This window comes from Triturus cristatus, chromosome 4_1 (genome assembly GCF_964204655.1).
Source record: "Triturus cristatus chromosome 4_1, aTriCri1.1, whole genome shotgun sequence".
Lineage (NCBI taxonomy): Eukaryota > Metazoa > Chordata > Amphibia > Caudata > Salamandridae > Triturus > Triturus cristatus.
In genome coordinates, this window is record NC_140585.1 from 1,038,805,200 (window position 1) to 1,038,831,675 (window position 26,476).

General features: G+C 45.1%; 1 protein-coding gene across 3 annotated transcripts in view; it reads right to left on the reverse strand.

The window, feature by feature from the left end:
• Positions 1-24,990, reverse strand: part of MAPK11 (mitogen-activated protein kinase 11) — a 221,929-nt gene extending 196,939 nt beyond the window's left edge. For 2 of the 3 annotated variants that reach the window (XM_085653982.1, XM_085653981.1), the window contains exon 1: positions 24,732-24,964. In XM_085653982.1, coding sequence (XP_085510108.1) covers positions 24,732-24,844 — 113 coding nt within the window. In that variant the 5' untranslated portion in view covers positions 24,845-24,964. Of the gene's footprint in view, positions 1-24,731 lie in introns of all 3 variants that reach the window. The other variant, XM_085653983.1, reaches the window with a different exon arrangement.
• Positions 24,991-26,476: the final 1,486 nt, after the last annotated feature.

Sequence of the window (26,476 nt, forward strand, 5' to 3'; positions counted from 1 at the left end):
ATGTCCCCAACAAAGATCCTGCGATACTGGTACTTCATGGCAGTCAGATTAGGAACAGCGTTCAGTAATTCCAAATGCTGATGTAGGAGATGTGAAGACCTGGACGATAACACGTATTTGAAGGTAATGCCACCGTATTCTAATCTAGACATACTAAGAGCCAATAACGACCACCATAGACAGAACAGATATTTCTTTAACCAATGACTCCCTATTTCTACTCGAGGGATACAAAGGAGATGAGGGATGCTAAAACTCTTGCAAACTCTTTGGGGAAATTGATCACAAAAATGTTATTGCTAGCTATATAGGCTATCTATTGCTCAGTTTTGGAAGTCCTCTTCTGCCCCAAACTTTGAGCCTGTGCGGGGGAAAAAAATATGCAAAATGCAATAGAGAAGTTTAAAGCAACAGTAAGCTTCAATTTCAAAATTTGAATAAGTATGGGCTGCCTTCATAACGTACCTACAAGATGTGACTCCAAATGCAGCTACTTTGTTCTCTGTAGACCTAATTAACTGTTCCAACTTGGCAGCAATGTCTCCCACCCATGGTATTTAACGTTAAACAAGAATGTGTTGAATGTCCTTATGTCAGGGTCTGAAAGAATGTCGCACATGATGTATTGCCTACGTGAGTGTAATATAGATCACAGACTGTTATTTGAATCGGCTTTCACCCTGTGCGTAATATTTTTGGGAGAATCTCTTTTTTGCTTTCTACCGTGATGTGTGTGGGTCTCTGCTGAAAATCAAGGTAAAAAAAAGGGAAAGGGTAGACGCCACCGGTCCCTGGATTGAATAGGATTAGAACATTCTCTGATAGGAAATATAAAGCCAGGTGAACATCACCCCCTCATATGGAGCAGAAGATAAAGATGAATTTAAGGTTGCCGACAAGTCTAGAAAAACCAGGCCCCTCACAGCATTTAATACCCACCCTGGCAGGAAAACTGGAATGTGACAGGGAGGACCAGATTAAGCAGCAAGATTGAATGAATACCAAAGACTTTGGTAAAGGACATGGAACAGAGCCAGCCGCCATGCCGTGAGCAGCTCAGAGCTCGAGCTCCTTGCCAGCCCACAAGACCTCAGCCTTCTCTGGCCACCATGCTCAACATCATCCCGAGTGCCCCTGCACTGCTGGAGTCTCGGTGGAGATAGAGGGAGCAGGAGGGAGCCGCGCAAACCCGAGGCAGGAGAGGTGGCGAGTGCTCCCATTGGGCACCTAAGATGGTGCCTCTGTAGTGGAGAACAGACTGTGGAACTCTCCACATTGTAACACTGTACAGGAGCTGATCGGGCATCAAGCTCAGCAGCATAGTCTTGGGAGGGAGACACAGCAGTGTGGGGTCCTTTTCCCTTCCCCCTGCCTTTCCCTGCAGAGGGCCCAGAGGGGGCCCGACTTGGTCTGGACCACACCCCTTCCTGCCTCAGTCTGTAACACGTTTGGACACTGCGCCAGTTACGGGGGAGGCAGCGTTGTGGAAGACCTCCCCTGGACCCCTCTGACTTGCATCGTGGTAGACCTGGCAAGGGCCCAGCTTGATATAAATTGCTTCCCCCTTCCTGACATGACCGTGTGAAGGTCTGAGGAACATCGGGGACTCCTGACCCCCTGCAGATATTTTGGGGCCTGGCCTGGCGGTTTACCGGCCTGAGTGACGACCAACTTAGAGGGCCAGAGATGGCCGGCCTCCTTGGAGTAGTGCCTCCTGGATTGTGCTGTGGGGAGCCCCCCCAGAGCTACGTGGCAGGAAGTACGGTTGCAGACTGTTGGCCCTCCAAGACCCATGGGCCCCCTTGGTGTCCAGGTGAGCGGCTGTTGTGGATGAGCGGTTGTTGTGGACCTGGGGATGCTCGTAGTGGCGAGCTAGTAATTGCTGACCCCCCCCAACTTTTTTTTCCTTTGACTTTTGGGGATGTAGCAGTCTCCTCTGGAGGGTCCCGCACCTGCACGTGTCCCATGGTTTCTGGAGTTCTTAGATCATGAAGGACTGCGATACTGCACTCCTGGTGCCACTGTTCTCACCCGCATGTACTGACTTGGGGAGAACCTAGCCGACTTTTCCCTGAGCCAGACACGGGTCACACAGAGAACTAGGGACAAAGCCCTGAAGAGCACACCCACATCCCCCGAGAGAGGATCAAGCAGGGCACTGGGGAAGGGGACACTTACCTGCAATCCAAACTTGACTAATTGCTGGCTGCCATCGATGCTGCTGATGAGCACCTGGCGGGCCGGATTGACTATCGCTGTTGCGCCTAGCCTTATCTGGAAGGACTTAAAGAAGGTGGCTGGGAAGTTGTCGGCTTTGAAGAGTCAGTTCAGGCACTGGCACCCAAAGCTCAAGTAACGAAATGCCACCTCACGGAATTGGAGGCGCACACAAGGCGAATGGCCACCCGGCTCGATGATCAGGAAGGGAGGGGCCCACCGAAACAATGTTAGGACTGTTGGTCAACGGAGGGAGTGGAAGGAGACTATGCTCGAATTTCTGGAGGACTGGCTCCAGGAGGTAGTGGCCCCTGAAGGACTATGTATATTCTATGCCCTGGACCGGGCACACATGGTTCTTGCCTCGCCAACCAGGGCCCCACCTAGTCTAGTGTTGACCCACCTCCAGCACCTCAGGGACAGGGACTTTCTTCTACAGCAAGCCCGCCTCCATGGCCCAATCATGGAAAATGCAATGGTGTCACTGTATCCGGACTTTACTCTCCAGGTGCATACTCAGTACACCTTGTTCCTCTCAGTCAAGAGACTTTTCTGTGAGCTGAGGTTCCCATGAGGAGTAGGGTCAAGACTGATTTGCACAGGACTGGGTCCAAACAGGGTTGGAGTTGTGAGCAATAAAACATTGGATTAAACCCAGATTGGTGACTTGGGGTAAATGTTTGGTTGGTTCAGCATTCTGTCCATCATGTGTTCTTTCTGCTAGAGAATCAGACGTTACAGGCCTTGCACCATGAGCCGATCACTAATTTTTGGCTTAATATTCAAGGCTCTGCAACTCCATTGGGTAGTCTAATGGGAGGCCTTTAAGGTGGTTGTGCATGGTTACTGCATTTCTAGCAGGGTGGCGGTGCAAGCCCAATTGCACTTCAATATACGCCTGCAGGAATAGACTTGTGATTAAAAAATATATATAACTCCCTGTGAGTATATAAGCATATATACTCTGAGTGTGACTACAGGCTTGCCTTGCCACCGGAGGACCTATGGACTTCTGGAGCAAAACCTCTGCTTTGTGTATGTGGTGTCTTCCTTATATATTTGTTTGTATGGTTAAGTGTGTTGTTTGCCATGTATATTCAAATCACAAGGATTATCACTATTCCTAACAGATATCCTCACCTAAACACCTCATTAAACATCCCTTTCTAAGCATACACAGACTTTTATTCACTTTGAGGTGTTTTCAGGTTTAAATCTGTTTATTAATGTTAGAAATTAAGAAGAACAATACATAAACATCTCAGCTACATTCACCGGTGGGTGAAGAACAGTAGCTGGTGATAGAAAGAAAACAGAGTAATAGCAGATAGAAGGGGGGGGGGGGGGAGGGGGGGGGGAGTAAAGGGGGATGGCGGTGGAAGGTAGACAACCTATCTAATCATGGTAGTGGCCTTCAATATGTGGGTAGATGGTGATGCCCGATTCATAGATTGAAAACAAAAGCTGTATCGGAGGGGCGGATGGAATCAGTCGGTGAAATGAAGTACGCAAAAGTAGGCAGGGCATGTTAATTCCATGAATTCCTGTGTGAGCAACCGTAGGCAAGGTCCCACTGTCTTGTCGAGTTGGGGCATCTTTCGCTCCACAGAAGCGATCAACTTTTCCATACAAAGCAGATTCCAGATTTTATAAAGCTAGTTTAAGTGAGTGGGGATTTTGGTTGTGCCCCAAAGTGTCAGCAAAGCCTGTTTGGAAGCACAGAGGGCAAGAGTGATGGCTAGCCAGCTATCTACAACCTCTTCAACAATATGCATCACTGCCCCGCTTCCACTGAGTCGTACGTGCAGGAGTATAGTACCAGTAATAAACCACTTGTAGGAGTGTTTCTTTGCTGAGGAACTGCTCACGGAAGAGTGGACTCGCATCTGAATGTTTGACCATTCTTTAGGGGTAAAGGAGAACTCGCATTCCTTTTCCCAGCGAAGCTGTGCTGTTGATTTAACAGGGGCCTATGATGCGCCGAGAAAAGCATAGAGGTCAGAAAGGAGCTGCTTAACTGTAGATCTAGTAATAAGTCATTGCTCAAATGCCAATAAGGGGCGGCTAGCATGAGGGCGGATGGAGGGTTGAACGACCCAATGGCGGATAGCCAGGTACTGCCAGTGTGCGGTGGAGGGAATGTCATAATGGTGCTGGATCTGGTGAAAGTCCAATGGCCCTGTGTGATAAAAAAAAAAAAGGTCACCAACTGTTTTGCAGTTAGCATGCTGCTATTGCATGTAGCCGGAGCCCTGACTAACTGGGGGAAAGTCGGGGTTTCCATTGATCAGTGTTTGGGGGGGGGGGGGGGGGGGTGGAGATGTGAGGGGATAACTTCTTCAGTACCTGCACCCTATCCCAGGTCCCCATAGTAGCTTTAAAGACAGGTGAAATGTCCACCACGGGTGGTCTGTGGTGTCAGGGTAGCCAAGGCAACTTCTAGATATGGATGCCAGCGCCTACCTGGCCAATGTAACAAAAGTCCTTCTCTGAGGAGGACCTAGTACATTCAACTAAGTAAAGAAGTTGTGCAGCTTGGTATTAAGGTACAAGATGAGGGACCCCAAGGCCACCCTCCGCTGGGGGTAAGTAAGCCTGCTTTTTGACTATATGGGCTTTGCTACCCGCCCAGATGCAATATCTTCTTAAAGATGTAACTTGCTCCAGACTTGCGGCGGGTGTTGCCAATGTAAAGCATGCATAACATACAATATCTTAGGCAGCAGAGTTATCTTGATAGCTGTGAGGTGCCCCAGCCATGAGAGAGTATAGCTGTTCACAGACTGTAAGCCAGATAGCGCTTTCGAGAGAAGGGTGGCATAGTTGCTCTCTGCAGTCTGTGCCGGTGTGGAGTGGATTTGTAGGCCTAGATATACTACACCCTGCTTGGCCAATGTAAAGGGGAAGAGGAGTTTAAGGATAAGTTGGTCGGCATTAGTACTTGGAGGAGCATAGGAGGAGGACCTCTCAATAACCTGCTCTTCCGTCCCCCTTTGATTCAACGGCTGTTGGGACTGGCAGGTCGAGAATCTGCGATTTCTGGAAGTGGACTTTAAACACTAAAGCTTTAAGTTTCTTTTAAGGAGGGGAAGAGACTAGAGTGGATGTGTCAGGGCTATCATAACGTTGTCTGCCTAAAGAGCTAGCTTGTGGTCCCACCTCCTCATGGTGATGCCCATTATTGTGGGGTTTCTATGGATGCACTGCACAAACCGCTCCCTATACAGGGCTAAAAGGAGCTGTGTCAAGGGGAAACCTTGAAGGGCGAAGATGTCAAGCCATCAACCCAGTCGCCCGGGGACCCATATAGCTACACCAAACCCAGCATCTGAACTGCTCACTAAGGCCCACCCTTTGGAGCACCGAGTGTAGGTAGGGCCAGTGTACCCGGTTAAACGTTTTCTCTGTGCCCACCGACAATAAAAGTGCAGGCACCCTGGAGCGCTGGGTTTTAGCCAAGAGGTAACACAGGTGTTTGGTGTTCTCGCTAAAACCCCTTTCGGGAATATATCCGGCCTGATCAGGGTCTACCAGGCCCTTCATACAAGATGCAGTCGAGCCGCTAATACGGTATTAAAAATCTTGGCATCAAACATTTAATGATGAAATATGCCTATATGAAGAAGCAATGCAAAGGGTCATTGCAGCACCGTGATGTAGCTAGTTTCATAGTATCAGTTAGGGAGCTTATGGTGCTGAATGAGTTCTATAGACCGGTGTGTATGGGACCTAATGAAAAAAAAAAATCAGAGGTATAGTCATCCTGCCCCGGGGCTTTGCCCAACTGCAGGTGAAAGATTGCTGCCATTACCTCACCATCCGAATGTCACAATCCAAATGCGAGGCATCCTGTGACATTAAATACTCTGAGGTGGCCAGCGTCAAGAATGAGGTGGCATCCTCCGCCTCCAGAACCTCAGCGGAGTAAAGAGCGGCACAGAAATGCTGAAAGGACTGAGCGATTTAGTTCATCCTGGGATCACTGGATGCCTCTCAATTTCAGTCACTCGTTGTCCAACGGGATGGGCCCGTAGACAGTGTGCCAAAGGCATACTGCTTTATTGCCCCCCCACCCGCCATGATATTTATGCTTGCTCCGTAAAAGGGCATGGTCTGATCCATCCATGTATAGGGTTTTAAGCTGTTTGCATTCTGTGGTGAGCTGTTGGCATATTTTGTGAGAGCGATTGTTTGTGTGCTTTTTCCAGTTCCTTCACTCACCCCTCAAGATTGGGCCCCTTATCCCTTCTATCCTAGTTCAGGCAAGCAGCTATAGCGATTAGTCGGCCTTGAATCACTGCCTTCAAAAGTTCCCCATAAGAGTACTATGGGTGTATCATTGGCGGAAGTCAGACACAATAAGGATGTCATTGGATAAGGGGATCCCTACAATGTTAGTGCTCCTTGACCTGTCGGCGGCCTTCGACACCATCTCTCACAGCATCCTGCTGGACAGGCTGCAAGAGATTGGTGTCGGAGATATGGCCTGGGTCTGGCTACAAAGCTTTCTGAATAACAGAACATTATGTGTCCAATTGGAGACATATGTGTCACAGACCACGGTATTGGCCAAGGGGGTTCCCCAGGGGTCCATTTTAAGTCCCACCTTGTTCAACATCCATATGGCTCCTCTGGCTGCCATTATTCGAGCCTGCGGTTTTGAAAAGATCTCATATGAGGACGACACTCAGGTGATCATCCCCATGGAGAAGGACCCCGCGGCAACCAGAGCGAAGTTTAAGTCTTGAATGTTGGAAATAGCCACATGGATGAGCAAGAACTTCCTTCAGCTAAACTCCAATAAAACAGAGATTCTCTTGTTTGGGAAGGCTGAGGAACTATGGTCGGCCGACTGGTGGCCTGTAGAACTTGGGGAAGCACCTAGTCCAAAAAAGCAGGCAAGGAATTAGGGAGGATCTATCATCAAGGCTGCAAGTTCAAAATACAGCAGCGCGGCTGGCTCTCAACAAACCGGTACGCACCCAGTCACTACCTCTCTTGCAACAATTGCACTGGCTGCCCATTAAGAAGAGAGAAGTTTTTAAGCTCTGGACTTTTGTGTTTAAAGCACTGCAAGGGACGGGCCCAGCGTACCTTAGGAAGAAGCTAATTCCTTATGTCCGAGTACACCAACTTAGATCGAGTGATAGGAAACTGCTCTGTCCCAGAAAATCAGTAAAACTAAAATGGGTGGGCGTGCACTCTCTTATCTGGCCCCCCTCCACTGGGACAGACTACCAGAAGAGATCCGGGCCTGCACAACTATGGTACAGTTTAAGAAGCAACTTAAAACATGGTTGTTCTAACTGCCATAAGTCACCGGTAGTATGCCGCCGAGGTGCCGAGAGATCCATTTGGGGAGGATTCGTTGAACAACAACAACAACAACAATAATAATAATACCCCCTCCCACCCCCCAAAATAACCTGCTAATCACTCCCTTTATCGCTATGATATTCGCCTCATATGTTAAGAGTCTATGGTTAAGGTGCCAAGTACGGTGTTCGGGGAGGGGGGGGGGGGGGGTAAGGGCGGGTAAGTGTATATTGATATTAAGTGGGGAGTGATTAGAAAGTGCAGCCGCACCAATATCAACTGCTTTGGTGAATACCAACAGTCGCAGGGTCATGAGGAAGAGGTCTATCCTAGTGCAAGTCTGGTGGGCAGCTGAGAAGAAAGCTTAGTCCCTCTCTGTGGGGTGACGTTAGCTCCATACGTTTGTAAGTCAATATGTAGCTAGTTAGTAATGACCATGCAGGTAAATGTACCAATTTGTCCCACTCTCTGTAAGGACCGGTCCATGCCAGCATCGGGGACAAAGTTAAAATCCCCTCCAATCAGAACATCAGCGGCCATCACATGCCTCAGTGGCTCAAGGATAAAAGCCTCTTGGTGTACATTCGAGCATATAGAGTGGCAAATGTAAACATGTATGCCTGCATAGTAATGCGTAGAGACAAGAGTCTACCAGGAACTTCAGCCTACGCCTGGACTACCCTGCCAAGGAAATGTGAGGCTGAGAGAATCACTACCACTGCCCTCTTCCCTGTGCCAGATGAAAAGTACTGGTGATCAAACCAGCAGGATCGCAAGCGCCTCCAATTTGCCTTAAGATGTGTGTCCTGGATTAAACAGATGTCACACTTGGATTCCTGCAACATAGACAGGAATGCTAGGCGCCTCAAAGGTGTGTTGAGGCCCCTAACCTTATTGATTCTAACCATCGGAACTGCGTTGGGAACAGGCTTCCATTCGTTTCCTAAGGATGGATGAGTATTACATAATTAATCGTAGTGAAGACAAACCTCACACCCCTTTCCTGTGTAAGTATACGAGGAACTCCACGGTTATTATCCGCAGGGAAGTCCACCCAAAGATGTGGATAAATGTGAAAGAAGATGTAAGAAACAGGATTTCTCCTTCAATATATCCTGCATGTTTCAGTATTGTCATGCGCTGCTTAAAAATGGCTATAAAAAGTTTTATATAAAAAGGATGGAAGTGTATTGAACTACAGAGTTGCTTTTGGAGGGTAACTTTGCCTGAGCACGATCAGTCTCCTTCTAGAGTATCTTGCTGAGATCAGTCAGCAGTCGGATAGCTAATCGGAAAGATCGTCCTGGTACCACGTCTCATTTATTTTTCCTAGCACTACCATTTGAGCTCCCTACAGCGTATTTTTTAAAATTCGCTAGTGTGCTTATTTTCTACTGAGGGACTTCCAGGCGTAAGCTGGCCCTGAGGCAATTACGTTTGCCAGTGGCTGCCCCAGACTTTGAACTGTATTATCTGGCCGCCCAGTTGCAGCGGCTTGCTCAATGGTGATCTATGCTTTGGGGAGCAGTGGGTACCCAGGAGTGCTGAACTCCCTCCAGGACTCTTGCTCGAATTCTGACGTGCCCCAATCCTGTCTCAGTGGTACGGGTAAGAATATTTCGATTTGCACGGCGCAGTATGTGTGGGCAACGGACCTGCAAAGAACTCACACCAAAGCCCATTACACTTGCGAGCTCCCCTTACTGATGGCTCGTTATAGGCAACATCTAGAAGGTTGGGCTGGTCTGGGTGCACAGCCCGAGGTGGGAGTCACCATTATGGGGGACTTATTTGCAGGAGGCAAACTTAGCTCCTTCCTGGAACTGAGGGGGAAATATGACATACCAGTAGGACACCTACTATTGCATGGAGCCCTGCCGTGCAAGATCTGGGCCTGGTAGAGGGCAGGCTTCTGTGAACCCTCTGAGCACGAGTCATTGCGACGGGAGGAGGCCAGAGTAGTGCGGAGAGTCCCAATATTGCCCCCATGGGATGAAATACTGGTGGGCTTGCCTACAACTATACACCTTGGGGAAGATATGGCTGAGGAGGTGCACTCTGCGGCGCCCTCGCCGGAATTTCAGCTGCCATCACAGCCCCCTACCAGGCCTGCTGAGGTTAGGACGCATGATGCCCCTATTGAGCGACAGATGGCTGACTAGTACTGGAGTGTCTGTGGATTGAGTGTGACAAAGTGCTGCTGTAGCTCCTTTAAGTGTCGGAAGGGGACAATGCCACACCCCCGGACCGGTATAGCACAGAGAGCTGTCATATTAGTGATCAACTGAGTGCACAATTCACATGTTTCCTGTGTCACCCAATTCGACATTTCATTTGTACTGGCTATAATTGGGCTTCTATGCTGACTTCTGTTCAACTGCCTGCACACACCTGCCCTTTCTTTCCCTCTACGTTTCTTAGTCGTCTTTATTTGTACAAACTGTACTTTTTTTTAAATAGCAACTGAAAATGGCAGTAAAAAGATCTTTTAAAAATAAATAAAAAAAAGGATATAAATGAACAAATCCACAATAAATAATAGAACAGGCATTGTAATTACAATAGGTCTCGCGTTTGAGTTAGAGCTATTGGCATTGTAAATGACTGTGTTTTACCTATGTTATGGAGTGTATGTATGTGGTGTGCAGTGGAATTATGTGGGTTGAATTTGATTGGTTAGCTGTGGGATTGTGTGGTGTGGAATTGTGTGGAGTGTGTTTGTGCAGTGTAATTATGAGACATGGTGTGCTGTGAAATGATGTGGATAGTAATTATGTGGTATTGAGTGTACTGAAATTATTCGGAGTGGGATTGTGTGTTATGGAGTGTAATTATATGGAATTATATTTTGTATTGTCGAGTGGTATGCAGTGGAGTTTAATCATGTGGTGTGCTGTTGATTTGATGTGGTGTTTTGTTGTATTTTGTGGTTGATCATCGAAATATGTGTTGTGGATTGTAAATGTTTGGCGTTGAAGAGGGTGCAAGCTGGTAGGGTTCAAGATTTGGTACGAGAAAAAAAATTACGTTTGTAAGCAAAGTAGGGGGAGCTTACACAATGGCCTAGAAGACCCAGCTGATTAGGTTATAGTTAGCTGTAGCTAGCAAGGGCATGCCTAGCCAAAGTTTAAAAGCAACATCACCAACAATGTCCTGGTTCCTGATGAAATGGGAGGAGGAAGTGGAACTTGCATGTTGTAAAGATCCTCCAGCTCTTTATTAAGTGATAATCCCAGTATCAAGTGTAAAGAAACTACCATACATTTTTCCAATGTTTGTTACACACATCACACTGATAAAAACCAAAGTGGATTACATTCATCTGTGATTGTGGCACTTTGAGAGGGTTCTGTCTTTGCCCGACAGTGATACTGCCTATAAAATGCTAAATTGTCAGGTGTGTTTGCTTAGAATCTCTTAAGCAAAACAGCTGGTGTTTTCACAGCTTGGCATTAGCATATTCACAGCATCTGAGAAGAAATAGCATGAAAACATATATTAGCCTCTGTGCATTATGTGGCATTAGATTGGAATTCTATCTTTCCTGCAACGCAAAACATGATGTATGGGATGAATTCGTTGTCAGATATTGGCATTTTACAAAAAGACTCCTGTTACAGATCCTGAAGGTGCGCGGAGGCTGCAGAAAGCCAGCAACGGTGACCTCCTGAGGACCTGCATACATCAAATCTCAACAGGTCAAAGGCCACTCAGCCTGTATGACACTGGGGAAAATGCTGAAGATGATTTGGGAGCTAGCTAGCTAGCTAGCTAAACACAAAGGAGTAAGCGACGGGTGCTGGGAGGTGTCACGCGGAACACATTTATTTACCAACCATCACCATTTGTACAGACATTCACGGACGATTTCAAGCTTATTGGTGACAAATGTGGAATAGAATAGTTTCAATTTATGTTTTCAGCGCATATATAGTAAATATCGATAAATACAGATACACTTAAAGCTAAATATGTAAGCATTCCAGACGGAAATGTAAAAAATGTTTTAAAAAATTAAAAATCTTGAAACCTTATTATAATAATGTGGCAAGAAAGAATCTTGTGTTTGTGTGTCTAGACACGACTGGAAATGCAGGCACAAAACACCCAGGACCAATTAAGGTTTGTGCCAGATGGTGACCGCATTTTTCCATTTGATTACCGACTGTTTAAAAAGAGGTAGGAATTGACTTGAGACATGCAAATACATTTTGCGCAGTTTAATATCTCAGTTTTGAAGTTTTATGCTCGTTACCAGCAATGAACGTCCCAGTTAGCGCTGAGCTGTGCATTTTTGGTAGTCAAAACAGGTGTCAGGGAGCAAAAGGCCTGTGGGTACAGAGTGCCGTACATCCGGAAAGAGGCTCAGGGGCTTCTGAAATCGGGAGGCAAATCAGTGGCGGCTGGTCCATTAGGGGCGTTGGGGCAGCGCCCCACAAAAGAATCGGCCAGTGAACAGGATGGAATGTAAACAGACGAATTGACAGCTTACAATTAGTCTGTTTACATTTCCGGGCCGCCTGTGCGCTTCATTGCCGGTGAAAGTGCGCTGTGCACATGTCACGCACAGCGCACACAGGCAGAGACGAGCAGGAGTTAAAAAGATGGTTTGCGCATGTGAGAGAGGAGCAAAGCCACTCACTCACATTCACAAACCATTAGGTTTGCTGCGCATGCCCTGTGTAGAGCAGGAGTTTGAAGATAGGCTCCTGCTCGGGCGGTGATGCGTTTTGCGCAAAGTCGCCCCATGCCCTATCAAATACCAGGAAAGTAAAGAAGGTTCAGCCGCCCGGCCCCCCAGTCTCCTCCTAATTGGCAAAAGAAAAGAGCGGGGAGAAGTTACTTCCACCACGTTGCAGAGCAGCAGACGTGATGCGACGCGGGACCGGAGAAGATGACGGTAAGTTCTTTTAATATTGATTCATTTAACTTCCCTCCCCTACCCTCTCCAGTCATGCCGGCCGCGCCTGCTGAGTGCTGCAGGTACCCACTGAGCCAGAGACGATGCGGACCGATAAGTTTTTTAAAAATTATATTTCAATTTTAAACTTCCCCGGGCCCGCAAGTTTAACGTATCTCGGCCCTCGTGTAACACGAACCCTTTTCCTATAAAGATTTTGCAGGGTCTGACATTGTTGTATATGGACGCATGGTAGAAACGAAAGGCCAGGGACTCTCGTTTTAATTGAAATGAGTGTCCCTGGCCTTTCGTATCTTTGTACCATGCGCCCATGCAACATACACACACAGCGTGTGTTTGTTGTTTATGAAGGAAGGTATGGTAGAAACCAAAGGTCGCGCATTTCATGGTTTAAATGAAGTCATGAAATGCGCGGCCTTTCGTTTTGTACCATGCCTCCCTCCATATACAAAAGAAACACACACGTGTGTGTTTGTGTGCAGTGCAGGGCTTTAAGTGGGATGATCTCTGGGGGGGTCTCTGTGGGGGCGTCAGCTCAACATCCGGTGATTCAAAAAAATGATTATGTGCTTGTGTAATGGAACTGGTGCTCATGTAAAGCGCTCTAAGTTTGTGCCATATAATATGGAAAAAAGAGGCTCTTTCAAGTCACATCAAATGCAATGACCGGTGCTACTATTGCAGAGTTTCGTTTTTTTCCCCAACCCTGAGGGTAAAAAAAGAGGGCCCCATATAGACCCACCTCGGCACCTGCTTTTAAGAACTGCCGATGCTGAGCACCAGCAAGACCTGGCCCACTTAAAACCCTGTGTGTGTGTATGTAGGCATGGTAGAAACAACAGGCCTCACACACTGTGTGTGTTTGTTGTATAGCTTTAAAATGCTATATTTGGATCCCCTTTTTTCAACAATTTGCAGTCAATATGTGGTGTAAAACCAACCATTTAAATCCATTTGTTTCAAACTTTTCTTCCCAGCACCCTCCTTTTGCAGTTCGGGCTCGCTCGCTTTGCTTCGCTCGCACATTAGATTAGGGTACAACTTTTTCGCCCAACCACTTTCAAAATCCACCAGCCGCCACTGGAGGCAATTGAGCATTGTGCGCACTGAGCAGACTTGACCTTGTTAGGAATCCATGCTGAAGCTAAATTTCTTCGCAAGTAGTGAATCAGTGGATACTTCAAAAGGGTCATAGGATTGTTCCAAGTGTATAGCTTAATGTTCACGCTTGCACATCATACACCTGTTGCCTAGAGAAGTAACAGTATGTTAAAACCCTTTAGTCCTACCTTTGCTTTGCTAGATGGGTTTTGATGGACCTGTTCTAGCTGCTGTGGACCCAGCAGTGCCATGTAGACGCCTGGATTTTCCTTGCCTCGCTGTGATGAAGAGGGGTTCTAATGTGTTTGAGCGCACAGACCCAGGGGCTGTAGTGCGGAGTCATGTGACCATGAGCAGGCAGCCCATGAGAAAGCTCATAAAAACAAGTCATAAACTGGAATGTGACACTGGAACGAAAGACTAGTGTGTGCAGAGTTTTCTCAAGTGCCACTCTGTATGAGTTGCTGCTGCAGTCTTCCATCATCGCCTCATCACGAGTCAGTAAAAAAAAAAAAAAAATTTAAATCCTCCTGCTATGAAGCGGGCAACACTTCAGTTGGGAATGTGCGAATAAAAAGGCAAGTGCATGTGGGAGGAAGGGAACAAATGGGGGAAGAGATGAAACAGGATTTGGGTGGGTGGGGACAAAGTAAACAAGATAAAGGCATGCTCGAAGCCACTCAAAACACAGACACGTGTGTGAAGAGCGGTTTACAATGTCAAACAAGAAGCGGTCGCCATTATTGCTGAAGGGCAGAGTCCCGCGAGTGGTGTGTGCTGCCAGCACTGTTAAAGCGAAGTACTCTAAAACACAAACAAAAAGCATTTACCTCTGCAGCGTGGCAAAGCACCTTAAACCCAAAGCAATCTGAACGAAAATACGGTACAATTAAAAAAACTGCATTTTCCTCTGCAGCATCCTAATGCAGCTTAAAGCCAGAACTAGTTGCAGGAAAGGGAGAGCGTGCCATGGCTGCTACAGCAATATCGAAACTCACAAAATAGTGCACAGTAAGAGTAAATAAAATCTACTAAGTAACAACAGATATAAAAGGGCCAGTCCTCACAGGAGGCAACAGAAGAGCAGGAGGTAATAAAGAGGGACTAAGGTGCCCATTAACAAATCATAAGCCACCATTTAAAAAGGAAAGGTACAGAATCTAATTAGAAAGATGGGTGGAAAGTGGGCAGAGCTTCATGCCCATATCTTGGATACTGCAGGTCTCAACTAGACAGCGCAAGCACTGCCTAGGCGAGACCTAAAAACAGTCTTACCTAGATGTTAGTCCAATCAAGTCTCATCATCATGCCCACTTGCAATAAAGGATGAAAATGCACTAATCACCTTCCTAGTAAGCAACGTAGGAAGAACTTTTTAAGTAACGTGGCCAGTCCTGAACTTAACTAATGCAAGTAAACAACTTTTTCAGATGAACTTCCGAAGCTAGGTTCAGCCTGTACCCATCCTAGCCTCATCGAGTAAGATACAGATATCAACCAAGCGACAAGATGCTTTGTAATCACTTTATATTTACCCTTCAATCATAACTGCTCTCCAGAAACTTCCAGGCCCATGTAGTACTATATAATATATGACTTTTGCACAAGCCAAAAATGTAGAAAACAATCTGCTGTAATCGGTTATTCAAGAGCATCCTCGCAAATATCTTTACGTGCCCCCAAATAAAGGCCTAAGGAGCACAAACTATTACCGACAATTGCACTTGCGCTTCAGTTTTGGTGAATTTGAGCGTACTTTGCCAAGACTGAGCCAAAACAAACAGTTTAATTAAAAGCTATGCAGAACCACAAACCTGTGAACATTTTCACATAAATGAAAACCTTTTTAAGCAGCCTTTTGCTTTCCTTTTACATTCTTTACAACGTAGTACGTTAATAGCTTTATCTAGAGAAACTACTGTTGGCTGCTACCGTTTCCAGCAATAGAGCACTCACAGCAGACTACAAGCTTTTTAAAAGCAACGTTGTGCATATACGGGTGCTGAACACTGCTGCACTGACTAGCACTGCTCAAACTCAACAAGCCTGAACTTGACAAAGCTGGCGAGGGAAGCTCCATCATGTACAAGCAGTATTGGCAGGGCCGGAAATATCTGGAGTCGCATTGCAAATTGCAGACCGTCCCAGGCTCACTGCCTTCCAGGCGCCCGTCGTTTCTGCTCTGCACCTCTGTTTCAAGGCCTCAAGAGAGAATAAGCATTGACAAAGCTAGAGGCTTTGGCCTTTAAACAGGTCAAAGGTTCTCTCATGCACCGACATATACTGAAGAGGGAGAGTGCAGGCTTCCCTCAGACACAGTAGTAACACAATCCAGGATCGAAATAAATCATTTTAAAGAGAAGGCTTTTGCTGTGTAAATAATATTTCTGAAACAAATGAATCTAAAATGCATCTATAATTCTTACTAGAACAAAGTCACGATGGGTAAACCAATTATTCAAAATACCATTTTAAACTAATTGCTTATGAACTAGGCCAATGTTTTGTTCTTCTGCTTCTCTTTAATTCCTGGTGCCCATACTTGCACTTTCAATATGTGAAAAAACAGCTTCAAGATGCCCACCCGAACATCCCCACAGGGCTTGGATGCCATCTTGAAATGTAGCAGTAGCACTTTAGTATGTAAAGCTTTTGATGGGCCATCTCCAAGTCTCTTTATTTTTCCGGAAGAATAATTCAGTTGTATTTGAACAGAAACGATATTAATATTCAAATCATCATGTTGGCATTTCCCCAACAGGAGAGATCTACCCACCAGATTCCAGAGATGGGAAGATCATTTTAAGGTGTTATAACCTAGGCAAATCAAACCAACATAATGGGGTACATTACTCAGTTATTTCTTCGGGCAAGCTAGTTAGAAAGACTGGCACTTTTCTGGGATGGAGAAGATGGAACGGTTTACTACAGCCAAGCTTGGAACGTATGGATCGATTTCTAGCTAACCCTTTCAAGGTTCCCCTTGCCTTAGAAGAAGGAATACTTATCATACCAGAATGCAAACAGAAAGAACATTAGCTTCACGACAGCTGGCATACAAGGAGATCAAGAAAGAAAAGGGGTGCAAAGATGATGCAAGTCACGCTGGAAAATATTTAGTCTTGGGTGCTGTGGTTGGGTGAGGAAGAACAGGAATTTAATTACTGGAGGAGCTAAGTGAGAGAAGTTTGAATTTGAGTGTTAATACAGTCTTGGGAGTTAAAATGAGGAGTTGTGGGCGATAGTTCTCTTTTGAATTAAATGAGAGGGACAATGCAAGTAGAAACGTATCAACAATGTTCTTATTACATGGTGGTAATGACCACTGATGAGGTCATTTCATTAAAACCGATAAAAAACGAAAATAATTTAGTGTTGAATTGGCATGGAGAAATCCCTTAAGTGTGTAGAACAATTTGACGTGTCCACCGACAGCCCTGAGGATAAAAAATTTAAAAAATAAAATAAAAAGGAGTGCTGCATTTTGATCATAAATTATTTCAATCCATGCTTTCAATTTTGCTCATGTAAACTCTGGTCATGTTGGTAAACGTTTACCACGAAACTTTTTCCCCGCAGGGAATCACAACGCGGTTACAACGACCGCGTTGTCATTCCGCATAGCATTACTCCGCAAGTCGGAACAACGACTTGCGGAGGGAGGGGGGGGGGGGGGGGGGAGACGTGTTGGATTTAAAATCCAACACCTTCCCTAGTGTCCGCACAGACTGGAGTTGGAATAGTAAATTATACTATTCCAACAACCAGCACCCCCCCAACGCAAGTCGTTGCTCCGAATTGCGGAGTAATGGAATGCGCAATCACAACACGGTCGTCGTAATGACCGCGTTGTGATTCCCTGCAGGAAAAAAGACGGCAGGATGACGACAGATTCGTCATGTCACATTTCCTCAATATGCCCCCAGATGAAAGCATGTTTTTGACATGTAGAAATTATTATGCCAAGCAAACACATACGTGACAGGACATTATCACTTCCAAGAAGGACTTTGCACATGTACTTTTCATATAGTACTGTTCAATCCGGAAAGGTGCACTCAAAAGACAAATTCCAGCAGAACTGTGCTGGCCCAGTGGACTATGAACATAATCACATTTTCATAAAGTAAATACACAGGAAGTATTGGGTTCAAATAAAAAGCAAATAACAGAATAAGCAAGTAAGTATATCATGATGCAATATTGTAAGCAGCTTATTGAGTATGTAAATATATAATCAATATACAATGCTCAGTTAAGAATGGAACCAGACTAGTAATTACACAGCTTAAATACTTACAAGGATTCCATGTTTTTGTGTTAGTCTCCATAACGTGTCCTCACAGTTGTGCAATATCCACATGTGTTTTACTTTTAGTTATTGGAAGAAAAGCAAGCCATTTATGCGTGTATGCCAAGCTGAGATGTTTACCTCCTTCTGCTATTAGAGCAGGAACGTTCTCAATTCAGACCATTCCAGTTTTGGGAGAATACCGACTTTGTGACCTTTATATGAGAAGCTTTATAATGCTTCCTTTTATGTTGCATTATAAAAATGCTCATTTAGGGATGCATTTCATCACGCAGATTAAATAGCTGCAGCTTCTTGTCCATTTCTACCGCTATTTTGACACTTTGCTAAAATGTATTTTACGTGCAAATGCTTAAAATGCGTGCTTTTTTCTTTCCTTTTTTACCTGGTTCCAATTTGGAGTCCAATCATTCATGTTTCATCCTTTTCCTACTGTAGTTTTTGGTGTTGCCGTTCAAAAGAGTTTGTGTTTAAAACGGCATCCCTATAATTTGAGTTTGAAAAGGTTTCTAGATTTTTTTTCCGGCTACTGCAAAAAACAATTGCGTTCCTGTACTCGGCTCGTGCAGCTTTGTTTCAAAACTTATCTTTGTTTGTAATGGACTTCCTGTTTTCAAACAGGGTGTATAGCCCTGTTTGAAAAGACTTCATTTTTAACACTGCTTTTTGTTCGAAACTGTCACTTTTTTTTAATGTATTTTAAAGCCGACTTTGGTATGTTTTGAAATATTTTTCCTTCAATTGTTTATTTCTTTTCCTAATTGTTATGCTTTTTTCCCTTTTTTGGAGTATGTGAAGTAACAGTCAATATATTTGCAGACCAGCCCAGCAACAGCGCTCTGCAAACCCACGGTAGACAGAAAATTGCATAATAGATCTGACAAGTGAGACATAACTACATACGACTTCTGTCTTTCTTTCTGTATTTGAACTCTGCCACCACAGATTTGCCGCAAATGATTTCAAGTTCTCTTTGTTTGCCGTGGACTTCTGTTTTTAAACTGCATTTGCACATCATCATTTGAAAAGACTTCAATTTTCCACTAAGATTTAGTTTCAAGTCATTTCCTGTTTCTTTGCAAGTGCTTAAGACATAGTTTAGTGTATTATGGGATTACAGTTTTCTTAAACATTTGACTCGGCTTTGTTCTCCGATCGCATTTATTTTTTCCCCCCTTTTAAGTAAGTGAAACAAGGTTCATATATTCTCCGAACAGCCCTATGATAGTGTACCACACCCCCAAAGAGGACTGTAACTTGTGCAGAGGGATCAGACAAGTGTCACTGACTACAAAGAACTTTGGGCTCTAGGGAACAGCCAGCAACCACACTGAAGGTACAATAGATAAGTTAATGTAACCTTTGAAGTCTCGATCACATTCGGCTTTCCAAAGAACAAGACAAAAGCAAACCAGAGATTGCAGTGACGTGATTCATGCAGATTGCAGTGCGATGTCATGCTCTTTATGTGATGTAACAGTGGACCATGTTTGAAAGTATACATGGGATATGCATGTATGAACCCAAATCAAATTAATTGATGTGCTGGCGCTGCAGATCTCCACTCTTTCCCAAAACGTGCTCACCAGACGACTTCAAACTCCCTTTTCACAAAATATATAGCTGCCACCTCATCAAACTTTGAAATAATAAGCAAGTGGGTCAACGTCTGTACCACACTTAACATTCCATTTAGCAAAAGTGACCGTGCTGTGCAGATTCCTCAATGACGGAGTATGAAATCGTGGAGCAGCCCTAGGAAGCAATCAATCATCGGGGAGCAGCCCTAGGAAGCAATCTGCTTCAAGAACTTTATCTTCCATAAAGGTAATAAAGAGAGCAGTCTGAAATATAAGGCAACTGCAAATTAAAAAGATCGATGTCATATTTACTGAAACGCCTAATGTCAAGGGACACAGTACTGAATTTTCAATTTGCAGTGGTCTAAACATAGGGAGGCTATCAATTCCAAACCCACCACACAGATGCAATGTTCCTTCCACAGCGCAAGCGTGGGACTGTAGCATAAGCAGTTAGGAGGGTCCTGACAGATTACAATATTGCCTTTCAGAATGTTATTTCATTTAACACAGACAATGTTGAGCAGGTGCCCAAGGCACATACCACTGTGTTGAACAATCAATATACCATTTCAATACACATCACTTGCTTAGCACACATCATGAACCTTGTTGGGGAGTCATTCGGGAAGTCTTGTCAAGCTGAATGCTTTCCTGCTGTACTACTAGTACATTTTCAACATGGCTGGCACCAGAGAGCGAAGCTATCTGCAACGCCTTGCGGAAGCCCATGAAATGAAACCACATATGACACTTGCAGTACCCACTGCAATTTTTGTTTTGCTGCTGTCCAGTACCACTGCAAGTACTGTGACTCCTATGCTAGGTTTGTTGAGTCTGAGATGGAACTCAGCAGATCTCCCCGACTCCTTTGAGAATCTGCAAGGGATTCTGAACAGCGACAAGAACTGCACTGCAGTTCGATTGTTCAGACAAAGGTAAAAACATTTTAAGCCAGATGGAAATGTTCTAGAGTCAGACACGAGAGACATAGAAGGTGTATGATTATCTGGACCATGTGAACGTAACAAATTATTCTGAGCTCACTCCAGTGGCTGTTGCCATTTATTGATACTATTGTACTAATTGCGAAACTGACTCCTGCTCGGTCTTTTTTTTCCTTTCAGAACGGCTCAACCGAATTAAGTATTTGAAAAATCCGTCAGAAAGGCACAAGGGTAGTGCCCAACCAGGCATTGAATTCTAAAAGCAAGTCTGCCTGTTCAATCCTGCATGACTGCATTCCATGACAAGAGTAGGTATTCAGTCATTAGACTCTGAAAAATGTTTCTAATCAGGAGCTCCACCTCTGCTTTGAACATGTAGGCCCAGAACCAAAAAAGGCATCAATTTCGGAGTGATTGACAAGACCATCTTTTGGCATAATTAATCAGCCAGATGTTGCTGCTTCACGGTGCAAACTAGTTGTGGGCTATTGCCTTTACACTACAATCAACAGCAAGATATTGAACTAGATATGGGCCGCTTAGAAGGATATGAAGAAAAAAAAAGAGCCAGGATGAAGACCTAGATACAAAAATGTATTAAATAATTTACTTGTGGATAAAGACATTACAAAAATGTTCCCTCTGTTGGGTGCTAAAAGAAAAATATATAAAAAGAACTGTAATAAGATAAAATTCCACACAATTTTGCTGATGGATGTGTAATTATCTTGGGGGCATCTGACTCTACAACGAAAATAAAAAGATGGAAAGAACTAAAGCGGAAAACCATTCAGGAATATAGTCTTTATCATTCATTGGTCACCATAACCAACTAAAGCCTACTATATTTGAAATATGCCTTTCCACAAGGCAATTATGAGACATACAGTCAAAAAATTACAGTTATTAAAGCAAAATACAATCCCATATAAGAGGGTCTAATAAGTATTATCATGGTGCATATGTTCTGCCTAATAAGTATTATCATGGTGCATATGTTCTATCGCCTTAGTTTGTCATATGGGGCAACACCAAAACCCTTGTCTACAACGGTCTGTAAGATGCCATGTCAGAAATACCTTTCTGCAGACTTTGATACAGAGTAGTAACAATTCACCCTTAAATGCCTATTGACTAACATACGCTTATCACAGTAGATAGGTCAGTCTTACCACCTTTAGCATAACTTTTCATAAGAAGCAGATCAGGCCTTGCCACCATAAAAAAATATATATCCCCGTTTTGAACATAAGCTTCCCCATAACGCAAAAAGTGAAACATCTGTACTCTTTTTCAGTGGAAGCACACAACTTCTGCCCAAAATTGTACACAATCAAAACATGTGATTAGACACTAAGCCTCTTTCTAGTTACCACTTCTGAAAGCTATTTTGTATTGCTCAATTAGGAATGGAGACAGTGTACTTCCAAGCCTGGCCTAGAGGGACACAAACAGCACTGTAATAGGTTCAGTGTAGCTGTTTGGGCAAAAGAAAATAAGATACGTCACTAATGTTCTTTGGGGCTTAAAATTCGGCAGGGCTGTGGAGATACATTCCTAAGCATCTTACTTTAAACATAACCAAATATTAGAAACTGTTCCATAATTAAACGGAGAATTGTTTTTTTTTAAAAACTAAACACCACAACATCAGAAAAGTCAAAGAAATTAATACATTTGAAAATGTCCTCTGACCTTAACGGGACTGCTTCTGTTCCTATACGCTCAGACACCACTTCAAATGTGTTTGCTCAGTGTTTTTTTACAGCCAAAGTAAACACAGAGCAGAAAATAAACTCACTCTCCCCTTTTACTGCAACTTAAATCTCGTCCTTCCTGCTTACTGACACTTCACAATTGCAAAAAACAACTGTTGCACCACTTACTGTGAACGCCAAACAGTGCTTTGCCTTTTACAAACTGAAACTAATATAGCAGTCTCGCTACAAAGAACTTGTGCTATAAAGCTTACACACTTGCTGAAAAGTGGGTGCACTTCCGGAAACAACAAGCAAGCGATAGTTCAATAAGGACCAACTGCTGGACATTTCAATCGAGCTTGGCGTACCTTTGACCTTCATCGTGCAACCCTAGGACACTACAGGGCTTTCACCGAACTTCCAACTAGAGAACTTTTGTTCTTCCGCACGTTTATGCATCCAAAGCCACCCAAACAGAACAGGGGTAGAGCTTATCTGCACCAATGGGGGTCCACGCTACAGGATGGACTCAGGCGAAGTTTGCTTGGGTAATCACCAACAAAAACGGGGGGCTGGGGGCGACGACACTGACGATATTCTGACAATAAGCATTATTTAGTAAATGCCAATGGGAATATGGGAAAACAGGTGTATGCTGGTGGATAGGTTTATAGTTAAAACCACTTTACTCATTACGCTTTTTATTACCAAAAAAGGTTGCTGGTACACGGTAAATACGTACAGTACAACAACCGGGTATACTCCGTATGCAGTGGGATGACTGCATGTGAAGATGGCAGGTGTTAAATAATGCCATCTGACAGAAAAAGTTCACACAATCAATAATGCCATCTGACAGAAAAAGTTCACACAATCAACAAAGTCATATAAATTGAAAATTATTAAGTACTTCCAACTTCTATATACTGTCGTTTTCATTTCCAAACGAAAAACAAAACTCAGGGAACCCACGGGTTTAAAACGTGCAGGATTTGATCCATTATAAACAAGAAAGCCCTCATCCGAGAAGAATTTCAGTTCTCTATAAAAGAAGCAAAAAACTAACTTTACAATAAAATCAGGTTGCAAGTGCCACTGTTATTAATGGATAAAACATTTACCAGTGGGCTCTGCACACACCCAAAATCCCCACCCATCAGGTACCACAGACACATGGGGTTGGGAGCAGGCCATAAATTAAGATAATGCCTTCCAACAGTGGAGAAAAGTGACCTTTGAAAGGGATGGGATGTGATACCAATCACACTCACACTCAGTTTCACTTGCTAACTAACTAACTCACTTCCCCTCACTGACTCTCACTCATGGTTCACACAGTCACCACTCATGCTTGACACATTTTCTTTGACTTGCCTTCAGATGTCTTTTTCGCTCTGCTTCATCCCCTCAGCCCCTGGAGAAGGCCCACAGCAGCCTACCCAGTAAGAAGATGAAGCTGGCCACTGAAATCTGAAGGCTGTTCAGGACATACAGTGCAGGCTTCAGATTTCACCCTCCTTTTTTTCACCTCCTGCTCATCATGGGATTGAGTGGGTCAGTAAGGCTCCTTACCCCACACCTTGTGATGAGACCGGGGAGGTGACAGCCCGTCCATAATACTGCAATGTTTAAGTCCAAAGTGCCTGTGGCTACCTGTATGGGTGACTATGAAGCATATTACAAATGGGGTGGCCTGAAGGGTTGGCAGGCACCCGAGGCTATAGCAGAACATTTGTGAACTCTGGATAATCAGCCTGATGACTGGCACATGTGCATATACCCACCTGTACCAGCCATCAAGCTTCTGCTCGATACTTGCCCTGGTCAGCAGGAAATGCTGCACTCCATCAGAGTTTCTTTCACAGGTTCTTTCGCCCTTCTTCCGCAGCCAAACACCTCCATATGCAGAGGGCCACGGCTTCAGGACCTCAACTGCCTTGTGTGCTACAATTAATCTACCTTTTCACTAGGACAGATACCGCTCCATGAACTCGTCTATGTCTTATCCTACGCACTGTGTAGTCATTGCTTATGCATCCCTGTTCCTTGCACCGTTTTTTTAGTGTTAGTGTTGCACAAATGAACGCATCAACGTGGGTACACATTGATTTATCCTGTCAGCATTAAGAGAGAAAAAAAAGTTATATATATATAAATAGGTCTATAGGGTGCTGCTGTTGGTTTATGTACAACTTACTTATCCAAACTACACTCTTGTGGGACGCCATCAGCGCATGGGGCGGCAACTCAAGGAGGAAATACCAACTACTGGTTGCCTAAACGAGCGCTGCACGCACTGGTTTGATGGATAGTCGCGGGGAGTTCCAGAGTTTTGCAACTACTGCAGGGCGGCAGCGAGAACCTGGGGCTAGAGTGAGAATGCCTCGGCGCAGATGCATCAACTTGCGGCCAGGAAGCAGGAGTTCAGCTGGAGCACAGAGCCTCGGAGCCAGCTGCAGCCGCTGAGGCGAGCAGGGGCGCTTGAGCCTGCTGCCGGTCAGTGCATCGTGTCTGCTCAGGGAAGACCAGAGACCGTGGCAGACGGCTTTGTTGCATTTTCAGAGACAGCTCCTGGAAATAAAGCGTCTAGACCCCAATGCACCCGGAAGCTACAGATAGCCTGTCCTGGTTACGTACCAGACGGAACCGTAGGCGCCGGAGCCCACTGGGGTGAGGTTGGTGTAGCGCTCGGGCACTTCCCACACAGTCTTGTTCAGCTCCTGCCGGTAAAAGCCCGCTTTCGCCGACATCTTCAAGCAGCGGCTACGCCAGGCTCCGCTCCGAGTAAGGGCCAGGAGCTGCCGAAACGAGGCTCCTCCTCTTGCACAGACGCTGCCGCTGATTGGGGCGGAGCCTCTCTGAAAGGGGCGGTACCTCGGTGGTAAGTAGGCGGGGCATAGAGGTGAGAGAAGGGTTCAGCACGAGGCAGCTAGATCCCATAAGAGGAAAAGGTAACGACGCCTCCATACCACGTGACACATACGTCTAAAACGTCACAACACGTTATACCGGAGTTCGTTCCACGTACTATTTGCAAGTAGTGCAGTAGGAAGGAGCGAGTTACAACAGATGTTCCTTTACTAGAAGCTTTGTCCAGTGTTCTTCGTCATTCAACAGATATTCCGTGGTGACATTGACGGCCTTCGTGGGGCAGTATGTGTTGCACCTGTTCGATGCAGGGCATCACCGTTGTAGTGCAGGTGCTCCACCTACTTCCCAACTAGCTTCCTTCCTTCCTTTATTTATTTATTTATTTATTTAATGCGATCTTATATAGCGCGAACATTACCCGAAGGTGTCAGAGCGCTTTACAAAAGAACCAGTTGCGTTACATAAGAATTTTGGATTACATGAGTAACATAAGAGATAAAAAAAGAAAAAAATTGCAACTGTACAAAGGTGTAAAGTCAGTGAAGGAAGAGATATAAACAGGAAAAAATTGCACATGTACAAGTTGTAAAGTCACTCAGGGAAGAGATACAAACAGATAAACTCTAAAATCACATAGGAATGGTAGTAAGTACAAAGGTCTACTACATATACTAGTGGTTAGAGTTCTATTTATACAAACAGTAAATTCACTCAGGATTACATTTTAACAGCGATTAGGCTTGGTGAATTATATATTACATATATATATATATTTATGAGTTACAGAAGCATGGCGCAGGCAGAAAAAAGCAGGCAAGGGGAGCGAAATTCAGGGGAGAGAGGAAAGGAATAGGGGAGGTAGAAAGAGTGAGGGAGGGAAGAGGTAGGGGCGGGGGTGATGAGTGATGGGATCAGGGACAGGGGAGTCAAAGAAGAAAGACACAAAATGGTGGGGAGCATAAGAGTCCAAGTCAGAAAGTCAAGGGAGCAAGTTCCAAAAACACCAAGAGCCCATTCATGCCCTCGGCTCAAAACCAGCCGGCGCGCTCTTTCCAGCAACACCTCCAAATCATCATCCATCTCTAAGTCCCTGCCCGCCCAGCCGGGCACCTTCCTGTTCTCTTCAGGTGGAGCGGGGACTCTTTTCGCTCCCTCTCTGTTAGCCCTGTGAAATAGGTAGACCGTTGGCGTTCCCTTGGCTCTCTGCCTGGCATTACTTCCTGCTTTGCTGGTCCTGAGCGCTGCGAGTGCACTCTGTTGCTGCTGTGCATTTGCAGGTGCACCCTCCTTATTACGTTACACGCACCGCAATGTACACTCCGGAGCTGCTGACATGGTACTACACCAGCCCTCGCCGGAAGATGGTGTCCCTGGGCGCTGCGGGGGGCCCCATCCTACAACATAATTCTCACCCGGTGCAGGTGCTTTCGTTTGCGCCCTGACTCACCGGAAAATACTAGTGACCAAGGACTCTTTCCACCGCTGCGTCATCCCGGTCCCCAGGGTTCCGT